At 34.9% G+C, this 16,550-nt stretch overlaps 1 protein-coding gene across 3 annotated transcripts in view; it reads left to right on the top strand.

Annotated features, from left to right (window-relative positions):
- Positions 1 to 16,550, top strand: part of LOC150101407 (1-phosphatidylinositol 4,5-bisphosphate phosphodiesterase classes I and II-like) — a 965,056-nt gene that overhangs the window by 841,290 nt on the left and 107,216 nt on the right. For all 3 annotated transcript variants that reach the window (XM_090400893.1, XM_090400892.1, XM_090400891.1), the window contains one exon: positions 151 to 249. In XM_090400893.1, coding sequence (XP_090257019.1) covers positions 151 to 249 — 99 coding nt within the window. The remainder of the gene's footprint in view (positions 1 to 150; positions 250 to 16,550) is intronic.

Raw genomic sequence — 16,550 nt, 5'->3', positions numbered from 1 at the left:
AATAAGATGATCATGAAACATTTGGTAAATATATTATGAAGAAAAAGATATTTTGCATAAGTAATTTGCATTTATATTCTGATTAATATTTAATCAGAATCATGGATTCTCTTACCTTGCTGCAGCTGAAAGAATTGTTTTCTCATTTAGCTTGAGGACCTTAGAAAAAGTCACTCACAAAGTTTGTATACCATAAGCAAAGAACGATTGCAAGCAGAGATGGAGTTATGCAAAAAGTATCAAGAACCTGTAAGTAGCTTCTTTATTATTAAACTTTATGGTATTGAAAAATAAGATACAAAAGTCATTATTATTATTATTACCCCAAGACCTCACGGAGTCAAAGACACATCTGGGAGGTCCTTTTATCACACACACAGCTCATCATACCATGCCTTGAACACATTCAAATGCCTTGCATACACCACACTCTTAGGCAAGGCATTCCAATCATTCACAACTCTGAATAAAAAAAACCTGCCCCTCACTCCCCTCACACCCTCTTTATACAGTTTCCAGGGATGACCTCTGGTTCTCCCCTGATCTCCCACTATTTTCTCTAGAACTTCTCCAGCATTGATCCTATAACAACCCCTTACCAACTTGTAGGTCTCTATCATATCTCCCCTCTTCCTCCTGTCTACCAGACTCTGCAAATTACATCTTCTCCATATTTGTCAATCGTCAATCGCCTTTGGACCCTTTCCAACATCTCTTCATCCTTCTGAAAACCCAGTGACCAAATCTGGGCACAATAGTCCATGTGTGGGCTAATCAAAGCCTTATACAACGGAACAAGAATCTCATTACTTCTACACGTCAATGTCCTCCGCATCATTCCCAGAAGCCTTTGTGTTGTCTTCACAATTTTGGCTATGTGTCCCCTAAATTTCAGATCCTTATCCACTATCACCCCGGATCTCTTATTTCTTCCACCTCCAACAATATATCCTCGCCAAGCATAAATTCTGCATCCCATCTTTGTTTTCCAAATTTTGAAACCTTACATTTTGCAACATTGAACTCATATCCCCTTTTCCATACCCAATCACTCAATTTATTCAAGTCTTCTTATAAGGCCATATCATCCTCTCTGCATTTCATGGTTTGTCCCAACTTTGCATCATTGCAAAATAACTGAATATCTCCATCCAAATCTTCACCAATATCATTAATATACAAGTTAAACAGTAATGGCCCTAAAACAGACCCCTGAGGCACTCCACTAGTGACTTTCCTTTTCCTGGATATCGCTCCCCCCATACACAACTTGTTGATACCTATCAGATAGCCAGTCTCCAATCCAATGCACTACTTTAATATCCAATCCCATCTGCTCTAGTTTGACTATCAATTTATCATGAGGTACTCTATCAACAGCCTTTGCGAAATCTAAGTACATTCGGGTCTCTTTTTATGCAGTAGATACGTTCCACAGAAAACCGCATATAAAAAATCGCACAAAAAAGCCTAACTTACGTTGAAAAATTAGGGATACGTTCCATAATTTTCTAAAACCGCATAAAACTGAAGCAATGAATTAAAATAAACCTAAAATCGCATAAAAAAAGTTTATGAAAATTCAAGAAAATAAGAATGCCTAAGTTTGTTTTAAAGCTTTATTCATTTAATTTTATTGAAAAGTAATAATTTTTTTTTTTACATTTTGTCATCAGAATTATCGTCGCTATTAGACAAAATTCAGCAATGTTTGCGAACTGGTGCAAAATCACTTTCATCCAGAAGAGATAGTCAACACATCAGATCTGTATGGTAAAGGCAATGGTTCTTCACAAACAGAATTAGCTTAACCTTCGTTCTGTGCTGATTTTTTCTTCTGACAATGTAATCAGTGATTAAACTTTGCGATGATGATTTCACAAATTTTTTATACAGCTTGCGATATCGAGACATACAGTTCTTCAGCTCAAGTTGGAATTTAAAGGCTCGTTCAGAATTTGTGTCATTAACAAGAAAATGATTTTCCAATTTATTGCACAGTTCAAGACCTTCTCGAATTATATTTGCAGTGAGGGGACATGTTTTTCTTCTGCTTCACTATCGTTTTCTGGATCTTCGACAATATCTAAAGTTAAGCGATATCCATTAATATCATTGTCACTTAAGGCATTATTCACAAGCAATTCATCTACATCGTTCTGGCTAAATGTATCAAAACCTTTTCCACCAATTTCATGTGCCAAAGTAATGATTTCAGCTCATAATGTAGATGTTTGCATGGTTGCACTGTTTGCAACACATCCAGGCCAAGCTGCTTTCCTGGAGGCATTTAAAGTTTGTGGTCTTATTTCAGTGATAGCAGATGCAACATGATTTAAGCAGTCCAAAATAGAAAATTTTTTCCAAATGTCAGTTACTGTTAATGATTCATTTTCTAGTTTATCCAATATAAATTGAAAAGTGTGCTTAATGTAATATTTTTTAAAAGTAGCAATTATGCCTTGATCTAATGGCTGAATAATGCTTGTTGTATTGGGTGGAAAAAACACTACCTGCACATGTGGATGTTCTAAATGCGGATGGCTTGGTGCATTGTCAACAATTAATAAAACTTTAAAATCAAGAGCTTTTTGTTTCATATATGTTTCCACTTCTGGTACAAAGCAATTAAATATAAAGTAAATTAAATTAAATATAAATATAAAGTACAAAGCAAAGGAATGCGCTCCCTGAGTCTGTGGTGGATGCTGTGACAGTGAATGAGTTTAAGGCGAGGTATGATAGATACTGTATGAATGTCAAATAGTTGTGATGAATATGATTTGGGGCCTCCCTCGATGAGTCTAATGACTCCCTGGAGTTGCCCATAATAATGGTAATGGTATTTACCAACCCGTTCAGTAAATACAGCAGTTGTTACCCAGGCCTTTGTATTAGCCATCCAATGTACCAGCAGCTATGTTAGATCTTTGCCTTTTAGAGCACATGGTCTTAGAAATCGATTTACTAGGAGGGGGGTTTCATCATTCAATCTCCTGATGCATTGCTACAAAGTAACAACGTTACTCGATCTTTGACTTTGTGATGTAAGTTCGACTAGGCATTTTCTTCCAAAACAATCCTGTTTCGTCAGTGTTAAACACTTGATCGGGACAATATCCACCATCTTCAATAATTTTGGCTGCTTCTTCATCTGCTGCTGCAACCTCGCCTGTAATCTTCACGCTATGAAGTGTGTTCCTTTTTAAAAACCCGGTTAACCCCTTTGCTAGCCGAAAATTCTTTATCAGCCTGAGAAGCGGAAGTAGATGGCTCCAATTGCTTCATCTGTTCATAAAACCGAAGAGATTTTTGTTTAATTAAATAAGCACTTATAGGAATTCTTTTTTGAGTTAATTCTTCAATCCAAATTACGAGCGCTCGTTCCATGTTTTCTAATAAAGCAGCTCTTGAGTACAATTATAATTTTGCACTTAGTTTTGTGCCAGAAATGACAGATTTTCTTATTGTGACTTCATTCTTTTTAATTGCTCTTATAGTAGATTCGCCTAAATTAAAATGTTTACCAATCACCATAGATCCCTCTCCTTTTGCTAAGTGATCTAAAATTGCAATTTTATTTTTCCATATAAATTGCTTTTCTTTGGTGCTTCTTTTTCTCCATTAGGCCAAATTAAATTTTTAAAATAACAATTAGCAAAATTTAGACTTTCGATAATAAAAAGACAAACACTTACTCACATGCAAAATTAAACTTCACGAACACTCACTGCTTACACATTATCACGTTATGCCAGAATGTGCTGCAACACACTGTTCATTATGTACAACGGCAATGAACCAGTTGGTCAACAACATGCAAAATCACATGCTTTATGGTAAAATTTTCTAACTGTTATACAAGCAAAACAGTTACCACTTTAAAAACTACAATGATCATGCGAGATATAATAAGTGTTCTGCGAGAAGTTCTACTGGAATTTGTCATTTTAGTTTTCTAAGCATTTTTCATGAATAAATATTTTATAATGGAAATATTCTGAGGAGAATAACATTCGTGAATATGTCGAAAAGCTCAGACCTAGAACATCTAAATAACATCTGTGTAGCAAATGTTAGAGACCAAGCCGTGTATTTTTAAATGTGGAAGTATTCATGAATTATCGTTAATTTTCACACATTGAAACCTTTCAACATTCGGGAAAGGGAATACCGCTGTTTATGACTGGTTATAAAAATTGTCTGCAAGCCAATTACAACAATGTGCACCGTATCCTCTGTTCTCAAAACTGAACGAAATAACATCTGCGTTGCAAATGTTAGTGACCAATCAGCAAGGAAGTATAAAGAAAATTTTCCACTGAAATTGAAGATCAAGGTAGTCTGTATCCGGTTCTCAGATCTAGCCGGCAAAGGTTGGTCGATTAGTAGAGCCTCTGCTACTAATGGCTCAGTTAAGTAAGTTTGAGCACGGTTAGTAGTTGGAAGGGGACAAATCGTTCGATGCTGTTGACACACTCTCCCTCGATGAGTCTTTGGACTCCCTGGAGGTGTCAAATAATAATAATAATAATAATAATACTGAATACTTTCTTCATAAGTTCGTATTGTAGGGTGAAAGTGCTTGTTTCAAAACTGTAGTGCCATGATTTTTTAAAAATAACAGGCCTACAGATTTAAATTTTAATGTGAATAAGAGACAAGAGACTTTGTTTAATTTTGGTGTTAAGAAATCTCTTATTGAAGACATTTGTGACGCAACAGATAGTGATTCATCCACCTCCAGCCTACAAATCAATCTCCAGGATGTACAAAAGGAGGTGAAAACTATCAGCACACAGGAGAAAAAGTCTGCATTCACTCGTAAGTACTTATAATAATATTATCAATTTTTGGTGATCATAATGGGATATGTCAATGAAAATCAGCACAAATTAATTTAATGATGTTTATGTTTAATTGATGTTTAATTAATTAATTAATGTTCAATTAATTAATTAATAATAAAAATCTGCTAAATAAATTAATTAATACATTACAAAATAACCAAGGTGTTCCATGAAAATTTCAGGATTTGTGAAGTGTTCTGTTGTAGGAAAAGTTTGGGAAACGCTGGATTACCCTATTATCGGAATGGATTCTCCTTCTGTTGACATGCGCAGAAGTGTTGAAAGGTCTCGTATCTGTGGGCTTACTATACCGCATAACTTCAAATCCGCATAAAAAGAGACACGAGTGTATATATTACTGTGTATCCTTCTCCTCTGTCCAAGGAAGCAGTCACTTTATTATAATAAGTATGTTTGAATAGTGAATGGGTTGACTAGATTGACCTCTTGTGCAAAAGTAGCAAGAGGTGTATGGTTTAATTTAGAATGTATATCCTCCTTCACTGTGTCTTATGACTTTCGGAAGACTGCATCTCTGACACAGCTCTTGCCGAAAAAACCCTCAAATAGTAGATTTCACAAAGATTTAAATGAATCCTCATACCTAATAAAGTCAGTGCCTGACATCTTCTACTTCATGGATTGACAACTTGTTTCACAGTATTTCCTTAATTTCTCTGTTTTAGGTCTTTATTAGTCCTCTTCTCAACTTCTTTCTCTTGCTGATCATTTCATGATATTGTTCCAGGCCTGACTACAGAGCTTTCCATAATCAACTACACTGCAATTTCACATTTTCCTATTTTACTGAAATCATCACTTGCTCAACCTTCTGAGAAAATTTTACCAACATGTAGAATTGACCCTTCATTTGCAGTACCTCTAAAATCCCATTAGTTCATTTATTATGAAGCCCTCCACCTCATAATGGGAGGAATCTTTATATGGACTTTTTCAATTGAAGGTGAGTTAGCCAATCTCATGTGGAGGTAGCAGAGTTTTTTCTCCTGGAAACTCGGGTTTTTCATCCCACAGAGAGACAAATCGACCTTTCAGAACAGACGCAATTTTCAGACAAAACATACTTTTGGTGGTTGTGGGCGTGGATGACGCTGGTGTGGTTGATTAGTAGTAGCAGTTCGGTAGTGGTGGAGATGGACAGTTGTACAGTGGGTGTCCTCCCGCGATGAGTCTTCGGACTCCTTGGAGGCGTCACAAATAATAATAATAATAAAAAATGACCTTAAACTATTACATATGTTACCTTCTTGTTTCCCTTCAAATCTGAGTGTGCATAATTTTTCTACTGTCATGGATAATACTTTCCTATCCTCCCAGAAAATTATGTATTCTTTAATTTCTGTTTCCATGAGTGTATTATCCTTACTTAACCAAGTTTGCCTATACTGATAACCTCGGACAAACTTAAAGAATGAATTAATGCCACAAACTCTTCTCTTTATTTCTGAATCCTGGCATTAGTAAACAAATATAAACATGTATTTGAAAACTTATAAGCACAATATGTGCATCATTATTTTTAACTGTACTGCTTCTCCCCTCTTCAGAAAATGTTGCAGCAGTATGTTTGGCTAAATAGTCACAGTAAATTATAAACAAGTTAATTTATTTTTAGACTTACTAATCCTTACCAACTGGCCTTCTGGATACCCCCACCCCTCTTCAGCTGCTTCGTCATCATTATTTCACATAAATTTGTTTTTGTTAGTAACTTCATATATTCACACTTCATAATAACTTATATATATATATATTTTTTTTTAATTTTTTTTTTTTTGTGAATACAAAATGCATGTGCATCTATAACAGTCATTCTCTCCATCAGTCTGGACAGATTTTACTTAAATTTGGTATTCGGAATCCTTAGAAAAAAATTGTCATTTTTTTATGTTTTTATTTTCACCAGATCATTTGTAGGAAAACAATGTATGAAAACAATGTATCAAAACTCTGTATCACATATTGCTCTGGTTGGAATTTAAGGAAAATTGGGATATTTAGGATACATACAAGATGTGCATGCTTTGCATGGTTTCAATGAGTATATTGTTAATGACCAAACAATCAAAAAACTTATCTATTTTAAAATTTGTTGAATTGTCTTAATTTTGGTTTCAATCAGATCATTTCTAATGGCAAAATTAGACAAACTTTAGTTTCTAGATCAGGGCCAAAGAATCTTTTTGACAGTAAGTGTGCCAAAGTTGCTGCTAGGCAATGAAAAAAAATTATGTGCCTGTAGAAATTTTGAATAAAATTATTCAGAAGGGAAAGAAGAGGAGAGAATAAAATACTTGTAGGGTCCATTTCATAGGCTTATTTACATGAATTGTTATTTTTTTAAAAATTACATGCTGATACATAATTATAGCAGCAAATGAAATAAATGTATGTTCCAAAATTGTTCAATAATGATTTAAAAGATAATAACTGAAAAAAAAAAAATGTACAGAGAGTACCTTATAAGAAACATGTAAAATGTGACTGATAAAAATAGTGTTACTGCTATCCAAATAACACAAAAAAGTTTTCTGTATAAGGGGAGACTGTGTGTGTGTGTGTGTGTGTGTGTGTGTGTAGTAGTAGTAGAGTAGATGCCCTCTCATGATCTGGACGTATATATACTTTCTGGCCGGTTGGGATGTTAATACTCACAAATATAATGGGAAAAAAAAGTCAACAGTCAATGCTTGACTACTTTGAGACTACTTAGTGATTACCAACATGGATTCTGTCACCCCCCCCCCTCCAAAAAAAACCTTGATATTCTTTTTTGTTCTAAACAGCAGTACTCCCCTTACCAACATGTAGAATTTCTCTTTGTTTCTGAATCCTGGCATTAGTAAGCAAATATACTAACATGTATAAACTAATTAATCATAAAATTAATTAGTAACAACTTCTACTTCTCTCCTGCTCAACTCCTGATACTCTATAAAGCTCACTGCCCAACCTTAGAATACTGTTCTCATATATGAGAATACTGTTCTCATAATTAGTTTATACATGGTGAAACTAGCACCTCATAATGCTTGCTTCAGAAGAGAGCAGTTTGCTTAATTGATGGCCTCTCTCTCACTGACTCACTCCAATCGCTCTGTGTGCATTATATCTTTTTCTATGGGTATTTTCATGGATGCTGCTTCACTGAACTGGTCATTACCATTCTTTTATGTGAGAACCATCCCAAGAGGAGAAGTCAATAAATAATAAGAATAGGAAGAACAGTAGAACATCTGTAGAACTTATACACTCATTTTTTTTTTCCTTTTTACACTGCTACCATTTTTAGAACTATTTGAATACCATATCGTGGCCTTCTTACACACAGATATCACAATAGTTTTTACAAAAATGCTGCAGCCACAATATTTTCTATCTTAGAGTCAAGATGAATTTAATTTATTATTCTTTTATTATTATGATGGATGGAATTTCATGAACAATGGTATTTAGGTTCTCTGCTGTTATTATTATTAACTGACACATTTCTTAAGTCATTTTAGTTTCAGCTTGAATGTGACTATTTTAATGGTAATTTAGGCAATACAATATTGTCTCCAGTAGTACAATTGTTGTGATAATGTATACAAAAATCATCAGTATACAAAAATGTGATTTTGAAATGCAGATCTCGATTGTTTGAATCATTTCCTTCTTTAAAAGGTTAAATCAGACATAGGAAGAGAAAGGGAGATGGGGGTGGGCAGAACAGCTGCATGAGAATATAAGGCTCAAGCTAGGACAGTGACTTGTGTAATAAAGAGTGAAACAAAATGAGTAGCACAATATAAAGGAAGACTAGTACTGCAATTTAAGGAGAACCCCAAGGAGTTCTTTCACTAAGTGGCTACTGGTAAGAGAAATACAAATGACTTTGGAGACAGAATAGATGTTAATGAAGAGAATGTATTTTGAATACTAAGAACTTAAGATGTCAGTAAGGGCAGTGGGACTCAAGGGGACTTCACAACCAGTTTTAAGGTAATGGGTTATGAAACTGATTATGCCACTGACCTGACTTGTTTAATGAAAGTTTGTAAATGGACATGTTCCTAAGAAGTGGAAGGGAAGGGGGTTAAGATAATGTCATTGTATAGGGGAGGTGGTAGAGTGGAAGTCAAACTATGGGCCAGTTTCCATTTCTCCTGTGGTTGTTAAGAGTTTGGAAAAAATTGATAAGAGCTTATATACAGAATTGGAAACATAATTATATGATAATATTACATTATCATATAAATAATAATGTAATATTATTTATAAAATCAGCATGTATTTGTTAAAGGTTTTCCTTGTTTTAGTAATCTAGTTGACTTTTATAATAAAGTAACAAACACCATTGATCAGGAAAAGGATTACTGTATTTTTCTGTTTACAAGACAAACCCTGCTTTTTTGAACCCAAAATTAAGAAATCAATATTTTAAACATCTCCACTGTCTAATCATACACTCAGTGGGAGGAGGTCCAAACTTTCTCTCTGAAGCTTTATTTCCATGTTCTTTTGCATAATTGATGACTTTTAACTTGAATTTTGAAGAATATGACAATAGTTTTTTTAATTTTCAGACATTTTTATGGGCTAGTGCTCAAAATATTGTTAATGCATTAACTTAATCCATCAACGAATTGCAGATGTATGAATGCTTTATTCTGAATCAGCCATTAACAACGCCAATTGCCAGAGTTAACAAAGGCTAGTGATTGACGGAAGCATGTTCGCAGAGACAAGGTACTGGCAGTTTCGCCACGGCAACTGCGGGTCTCTCAACTGATTATCACCCCCATGTATAAGATGACCCCCATTTTTTTATCTAAAAATTTTAGAAAAAAGTATCGTCTTATATACAGAAAAATACAGTAATTTGACTTATGCAAAAGTATTTGATAGGGTGTCACATAATAAGTTAATCTTTAAGTAACAATGTATAGATTTAGAAGAATGAAGTGAGTGGGATAGAATGGAAATTAGTTTCTGAAAGATATTGGAGTTCTGTTTAGGGAGTAGTATTGTGGAGGAGGAAGATTAAATTACCAGATGGGTTCCACAGGATTCAATATTACTAGAACTCTTACCATTCGTCCATGATATTTTCAGTTGGTTACAGAAAGATATTCAGTTGTTTGAAGATGATGTAAAGCTCAAAAGGGTTATTCATAATACTCCTAATATTATTCTTTCCTTTAGTTTCCCCTCCTTTTGGTGTCATTTAACACACTAAAAAGCAGGGCTTTAAAGATTTGTTCCAGTGAGCAAGCACTAAGCATGAATTAAGTTGGGGGGTGTCCAACCTTTTAGCTTCCCTGGGCCACATTGGAAGAAGACGAGTTGTTTTGGGCCATACATAAAATACACTAACACTAACGATAGCTGATGAGCAAAAAAATGTAGAATGTATAGTTAACATATTTAAGTAATTTAAACTTCATTAATTCATGAATTTTTTATTATAAAAGTAAAAGACAAGATAGCAACATGAAATTAGTGAGATGTTTGACATTGTTTTTGAGACACTAATGCTTCAATATTTGGTTCAATGGAAGTAGTTGCAATTCTAAGTGAGTTCTCAAGGTGCTCATTAGATATTTTGGTTCTAGTTTTATTCTTCATGTGCTTTATCCTTGAAAATAGCTGCTCACAAATGTAGGTGCTTCCAAATAGCGATGACATGAATAAGGCATGATTGTGAAGCGAGGGTTATTTTTCTCTGGGAAGATATAGCTTATAGAAGTCCAGTAAAGAGACATGATTAAATTTTTCATTAAGTTGAATGTCAGATTGTAGCTCTATGCATTCCATTTGAAAATTGGCAGGTAATATGTTTATGTCAGCTGCAAATGCAGTCGCAAATATATCAAAAGATTGATGATTTTTCCGGAAATCTTGAAACCTCTTCTCAAATTCCTGTATCAAATCGAAAAGCAAGGCTGCATATTTTTCGTTGTTCATAGGACCGTGTTTAGCCAACGTGTCGAAATGCATAAAACTGTTTGCCTTAATTTGAGATTGCCATAGTTTCTGTTTCATTTCGAACGCTCTTATAGTTTGAAACATTGTATTGATCAGTTGATTTTCACCTTGAAGATGCATGTTTAACTCATTTAAATGAGCGGTCAAGTCTACTAAAAATGCCAAATCTGTGAGCCAGTTTTCATCGTCAACTTCTGGCACAAATTTTGTTTTTGATTCCATAAACGACTTGATTTCATTTCGCAAATCATAAAATCTTTTCAACATTTTACCTCGACTTAACCATCTTACTTCCGAAAAGTAAATGATGTCCCCATAGCCAGCATCCATAAATTTAAGGAATTACTGGAATTGGCGATGATTCAATCCCTTAGCCCTTGTGAAATTTACAGCCTTGATGACAATCTGCATGACATTATCCATCTTTTATTCGTTTTCTATTAATTTTACAAGTCCATTTCTTTTACCTATCATCGGCGGGGCACCATCAGTAGCTATACCAGATATGTTCACAATGGACAAAGAAAATCGCTTTAACGTATTTTTCACTGCTTCGTATAAATCTCTTGATTTAGTTGTGTCTTTTAATGGCACTAAAGAAGCCATTTCTTCAGTGATATTATATTCGTCATCAATACCTCTAATAAAAATTGCCAATTGAGCTGTATTATTAGTAGCATCAGTACTTTCGTCTATCGCCAAAGCATAAAATTTAAAATTAGCAGCTCTACTCTCCAAACCTTTTTCGACAGATTTTCCTATTCCATCAATTCGCCTGGCTATAGTCTGGTGAGACAAACTGATTTTAGAAAGATCTCCTTTTTTATCAGGGCAAATTATATCTGCCACGCTTTCCATACATTGCTTAATAAACTCACCATCGGCATACGGTTTTGATTTTTTTGCTATCAAGTTTACAACCACATAACTAGCTTTTACAATAGAATCCGCTTCAGTTGTTATTTTTTTAAAAAAACTTTGTTGAGATGATAGACTTTTTTTCAGTTCCGCTATTTTGTCTTTACGACACATTACTTGATACGCACTAAATTTCGCAGTATGTTTTTGCGTATAATGCCTTTTCAAATTGCAGTCTTTGAAAAGTGGCACAAATTCCCCACAAATTAAGCAGATTGCCTTAGTATTTGCCTCGACAAAAAAGTAGTCGTCTGTCCACTTTTCATTGAACAATCTTCCTTCGTCTATAATTTTTGTTTTTTTGGTTCGGTTTTCTTTTGAGACGCTGTGGAAGCCATGCTGGAATTAAAAAAAAAAATAGATTGAAAATTAGAAAGCTAGGTTAATCACCAAATCGCCAAATTTTACTACTAAAAAAATTACTCGCCAAATCACCACAAACACACGTAACGTCTGCACCTTTCTTCGGTGTCAACTCGACTGTTTACAATTGCACTTTGAAAGCCGTACCAGCGTACCCATGGCACACATAGAGAGACATATATTGCGTGGTAAAAGTAGGAAGCAAGAGCATTAGCGCCATTTATTATGTCAAGAAGTAACTACTCACATGGGCAGCAATTTTGAATAAATACAATTATTTGAGAATGATTTTATGAATCTCTCATTGCTAAAGAACATGTTAAATTCAAAAGTTCATTGCTTATAAATTAATAGCATGTTAAAATTGTATTTGTAGTATTATTAATGGTATTTTTTAGTCACAATCTCATAAAGTTTGTAAGTTTACGATTTTTTGTTGGGCCGCGGGTTGGACAAGCCAGAATTAAGTTATCAGGATTACCTTCCTAAAAAATGACTACAGCAAAAATACTATCAACAAAATTCTTCACAAGACTGCACCTTTCTTCTTCTCTTCTGTCTAAGACGGGTTGAGTCTTCTCGTAAACAGGATCTTCTAGTCTTCTCTATTCCTTGCTGTTCTAAGAAGTTCCTTATATGTTGTGCATCCCGAGATCTGCTTTATTAATTTCAGCCAGGTGATTCTTGGTCTTCTGGGTCTTCTTTTTTCAGTTGGAAAAGTATTGATTAGGACGTTAGGAAGTCTGTCTGCGTCCATGCGTACAGTGTGGCCAAACCATCTCAGTTGTTGTTTTCTAATTTTTTCTATTATTGTCTTTTTATACAATAATTCTTGTCTGACTGTGCTGTTTGTTTTCTTTTCTGTCCAACTTGTTCTATTTATTTTTCTTAAGCATTTCATTTCAAATGCCAGCAGTTTTTTCTCCTCTCTTTTCTTAACTGTCCACACTTTGCTCCATAGATGACTGTTGGTATAATTATTGGCTCATATAATTTGATTTTGGCTTGCTTAGATATCTTGTTTGTTTTCCAGATTTTCTGTAATTTTCCCATGGTGGTCTATCCTATCGCTATTCTGTGTTTGATTGTTTTCAGTTCATCTATTGTTTCTGTCAGTTTTGATCCAAGATCCATTTAGGGTGGTTGAGATGGTAGTTCTGTTCCTCCCTATTTTCATCACTTTTGTCTTTTGTATATTTATTGTCATGTCATATGTTTTTCAGGTTTCGTTTAGCTTGTTTATCAACCTTTGTAGTTTTAGTTTTATAACAAGGTGACGGTAGAGCTGGATAAGGGAAATGGGTTTACAGTGATACTGCTAGACCTGGCAAAAGCGTTTGACAGGATACCACATGGAATTCTAATCCGTAAACTACAAAATATGGGAATGGATATAGGGTTGGTGAGATGGATAGGTGGGTGGTTGATGGAGAGATATCAAAGAGTAGTTTATTCAGGAGTAGAGTCCAAAAGACGGCCTGTGACTAGTTGTGTGCCGCAGGGTTCTGTTCTTGGACCACTGCTGTTTAATCTGTTCATTAACGATATAGGGAAGGATCTAAGTGAAACAGTTCATTTGTTCGCTGATGATGCAAAGTTGGGTAGGGCGATAGTGAATACAGAAGATGTCAAAGTCTTGCAGGATGACTTAGATAGATTGGAGTTCTGGGCTAAGGAGAATGGATGTCAATTTAATGTGACAAAATGTAAGGTTATGCATTTTGGGGTGAAAAGATTGGCAGCAGTATACCACATTGGTGGAACTGTACTCCAAGAGATTGATGAGGCCAGGGACTTGGGAGTGTTGGTGGATAGGGAGATGAAGTTTAGGGGACACATTGCAAAAGTAGCTAAATCAGCTCATCAACTCACTTGGTTGTTGAAAAATACCTTGACGAGCAGAGACAAGCAAGTTATTGTACCTCTGTACCGAGCCCTGATAAGACCTCATCTCGACTACTGTGCCCAGATTTGGTCACCTCGGTTCCTTCTTGATGGGGAGGAGGTGGAGAGGATCCAGAGGCGAGTGACTAAGATGATAGCAGGTCTATAGAATGAACCATATGAGAACAGGTTGAAGATTTGTGGGTTGCAGAAACTAGTTGATAGGCGGAAAAGGGGAGATATGATTGAGACATTCAAATTGCTAAAAGGATTTTATAGGATTAATTCAGAGGATATTTTTGAGATCAGGACTGGTGGTGGGAGAACTAGGGGACACCTATGGAAGCTGGGCAAGAGTGTGGTTAGCAGGGGTGTTAGAGCTGGGTTCTTTACTTTTAGAGTGGTAAATGAGTGGAATAAGCTGCCAGAGTCTGTTGTGGGTGCTATGACAGTGAGCGAGTTCAAGGCAAGGTACGATAGATACTGTGAGAATGTTGAATAGTTGTGTGGACATGATGTGTAGGGCCTCCCTCGATGAGTCTAAGGATTCCCTGGAGTAGCCCGAAAAAAAAAATTAAAAAAAATAAAAATAATAATAAATAATTTGTAGTTCATTCGGGGTTCTTGTAATAAGGATGAGATCATCTGCATATTTGATATTATTTATGTTTAAACCATTGACATTGATTCCAGGCTCATCATCTATTGCCTTCTTTACAACTTCGTCTAGATATATGTTGACTAGGCATGGGGATAATGGGCATCCTTGCATTACTCCTTTTTGGATCTTTATGGGTTCTGTTGTGAGTGTGTCCTTTTTAATTATTGCATTTGTCTTAGAGTAATATTTTATCAGAAACTGTATATATTTGTCTATTGCTTTTTCTAGTAGAATTTTAAGAAGGATTTCTCTGTTGATGCTATTGAAAGCTTATTTAAAGTCCAGAAAACAACAGTATAGTTCTTTATGGTCTTCCCAGCTGAGCTCTGCTAGTTGGTGCAATGTGAAAATTTGGTCTATTGTTGAATAGTTTCCTTGGAAACCAGCTTGTTCTATGCCTATCATTTCTTCATAGGTGTTTTTTAATCTATTTTGTATAATTCTTACGAATATTTTATAGGTGTGGGAGAGTAAATTGATTGGTCTGTAATTTCTGCAGTCTCTTTTGTCTCCTTTCTTGTATATTGGGATGATCTTTCCAGTTCTCCAGTCATCTGGGCTCTCTCCTGTTTGTAGTATTTTATTGAATAGGGTTGTTAAGTATTCTATTGATGTGCTGCCTCCATATGACCACAGTTCAGTAGGGATAGTATCGGTGCCTGGTGCTTTATTGTTTTTCATCTGTTTTATTGCATATCTAACTCTTCTTGTAAAATTTTTGGGTAGTCGTTATTTTCTTCTATTGTTGGCATTGCAGTTTTATTTCCTTGGTGAAAGATAGTTTTAAAATGGTTTGACCAGATTTTTCTTATATCTTCAATATTCCCAGTTTCAGTCATCTTGTTGTTTATCATTGTTACTGCTTGTGCTGAGAATTTCTTTGTAATTTCTCTTATAGCGTCATGGGAGACTTTCAGGTTGTTCTGTTCATATGCTTCTTGGCATTTCAGCTTTTTCTTCTAACCATTTGTCTTTGTCCTTTTTGCATAGGTTATCAACTTTATTTTTTAGTGCTTTGTATTTTTCTCTATTCTCTTCATTGTTTTGTTGGTTTACAAGTATCTTGGCCTCTCTTTTCTCTTCTGTTGTAGCTACAATTTCTTGGGCTATCCGCTGTTTGTTTATTTTGGGTTTGGCACCTAGAGTGTCTTTTGCAATTGATAATACTATTTCTTTTCCTTCCTCCCAGTATTTTCCACTGTTCTGGAAGATGGAGGGTTTTAATTTCAAGCACATCTGTTCTAAAAATCGACTTCTGCTTGAGCTATCTTTTAGTTTTGATAGGTTGATGTTTTCTTCTTTTCTGATATTGTGTTTCCTATTGAATTTTATCTTCACTTTGGCAGTTAATATTTCATGGTCAGTGTCAAAATCAAAGCTTCTTAATGTTCGTACATTATTTACTGATCTTTTCCATTGTTTGTTTATGATGATATAGTCTATACAGTTCTTTATATTACCATCTGGGGATGTCCATGTATATTTATTATTAGGGCATTGATAGAACAATGTGTTTGTAATCATTAGATCGTTTGCTTTACAGAAGTGGAGTGATTGTTCTCCTCTGTCGTTAAGCTCTCCGTATCCAAATTTCCCCATCACATCTTTTTTGTCTGCTGTGAACTGTCCTATTTTAGCATTAAAGTCTCCCATTACTATCATGAGTTCTCTATTTTTGGAATTATCTATTTCCTGTTGTAGTTCTTCATAGAAATTTTATATTTCTTCCTCTGAATGGTTACTGTCTGGTGCATATATTTGGATTATTTTAATTGTTTGACCTTTTTCTTTTGCTTGAAGTTTGGCTGTGATTATTCTAGGAGACACTGGTTTTATTTCAATTTATACTGCACCTAATAATAAAAATAAACTAGATTACAATA

This window comes from Typopeltis vanoorti, chromosome 11 (genome assembly GCF_054136105.1).
Source record: "Typopeltis vanoorti isolate ZY-2024b chromosome 11, IOZ_Tvanoo_1.0, whole genome shotgun sequence".
NCBI classification, from domain to species: Eukaryota; Metazoa; Arthropoda; class Arachnida; order Uropygi; family Thelyphonidae; genus Typopeltis; species Typopeltis vanoorti.
Note: the sequence above shows the minus strand (reverse complement) of the source record. Positions and strands in the feature narration are given on the sequence as shown.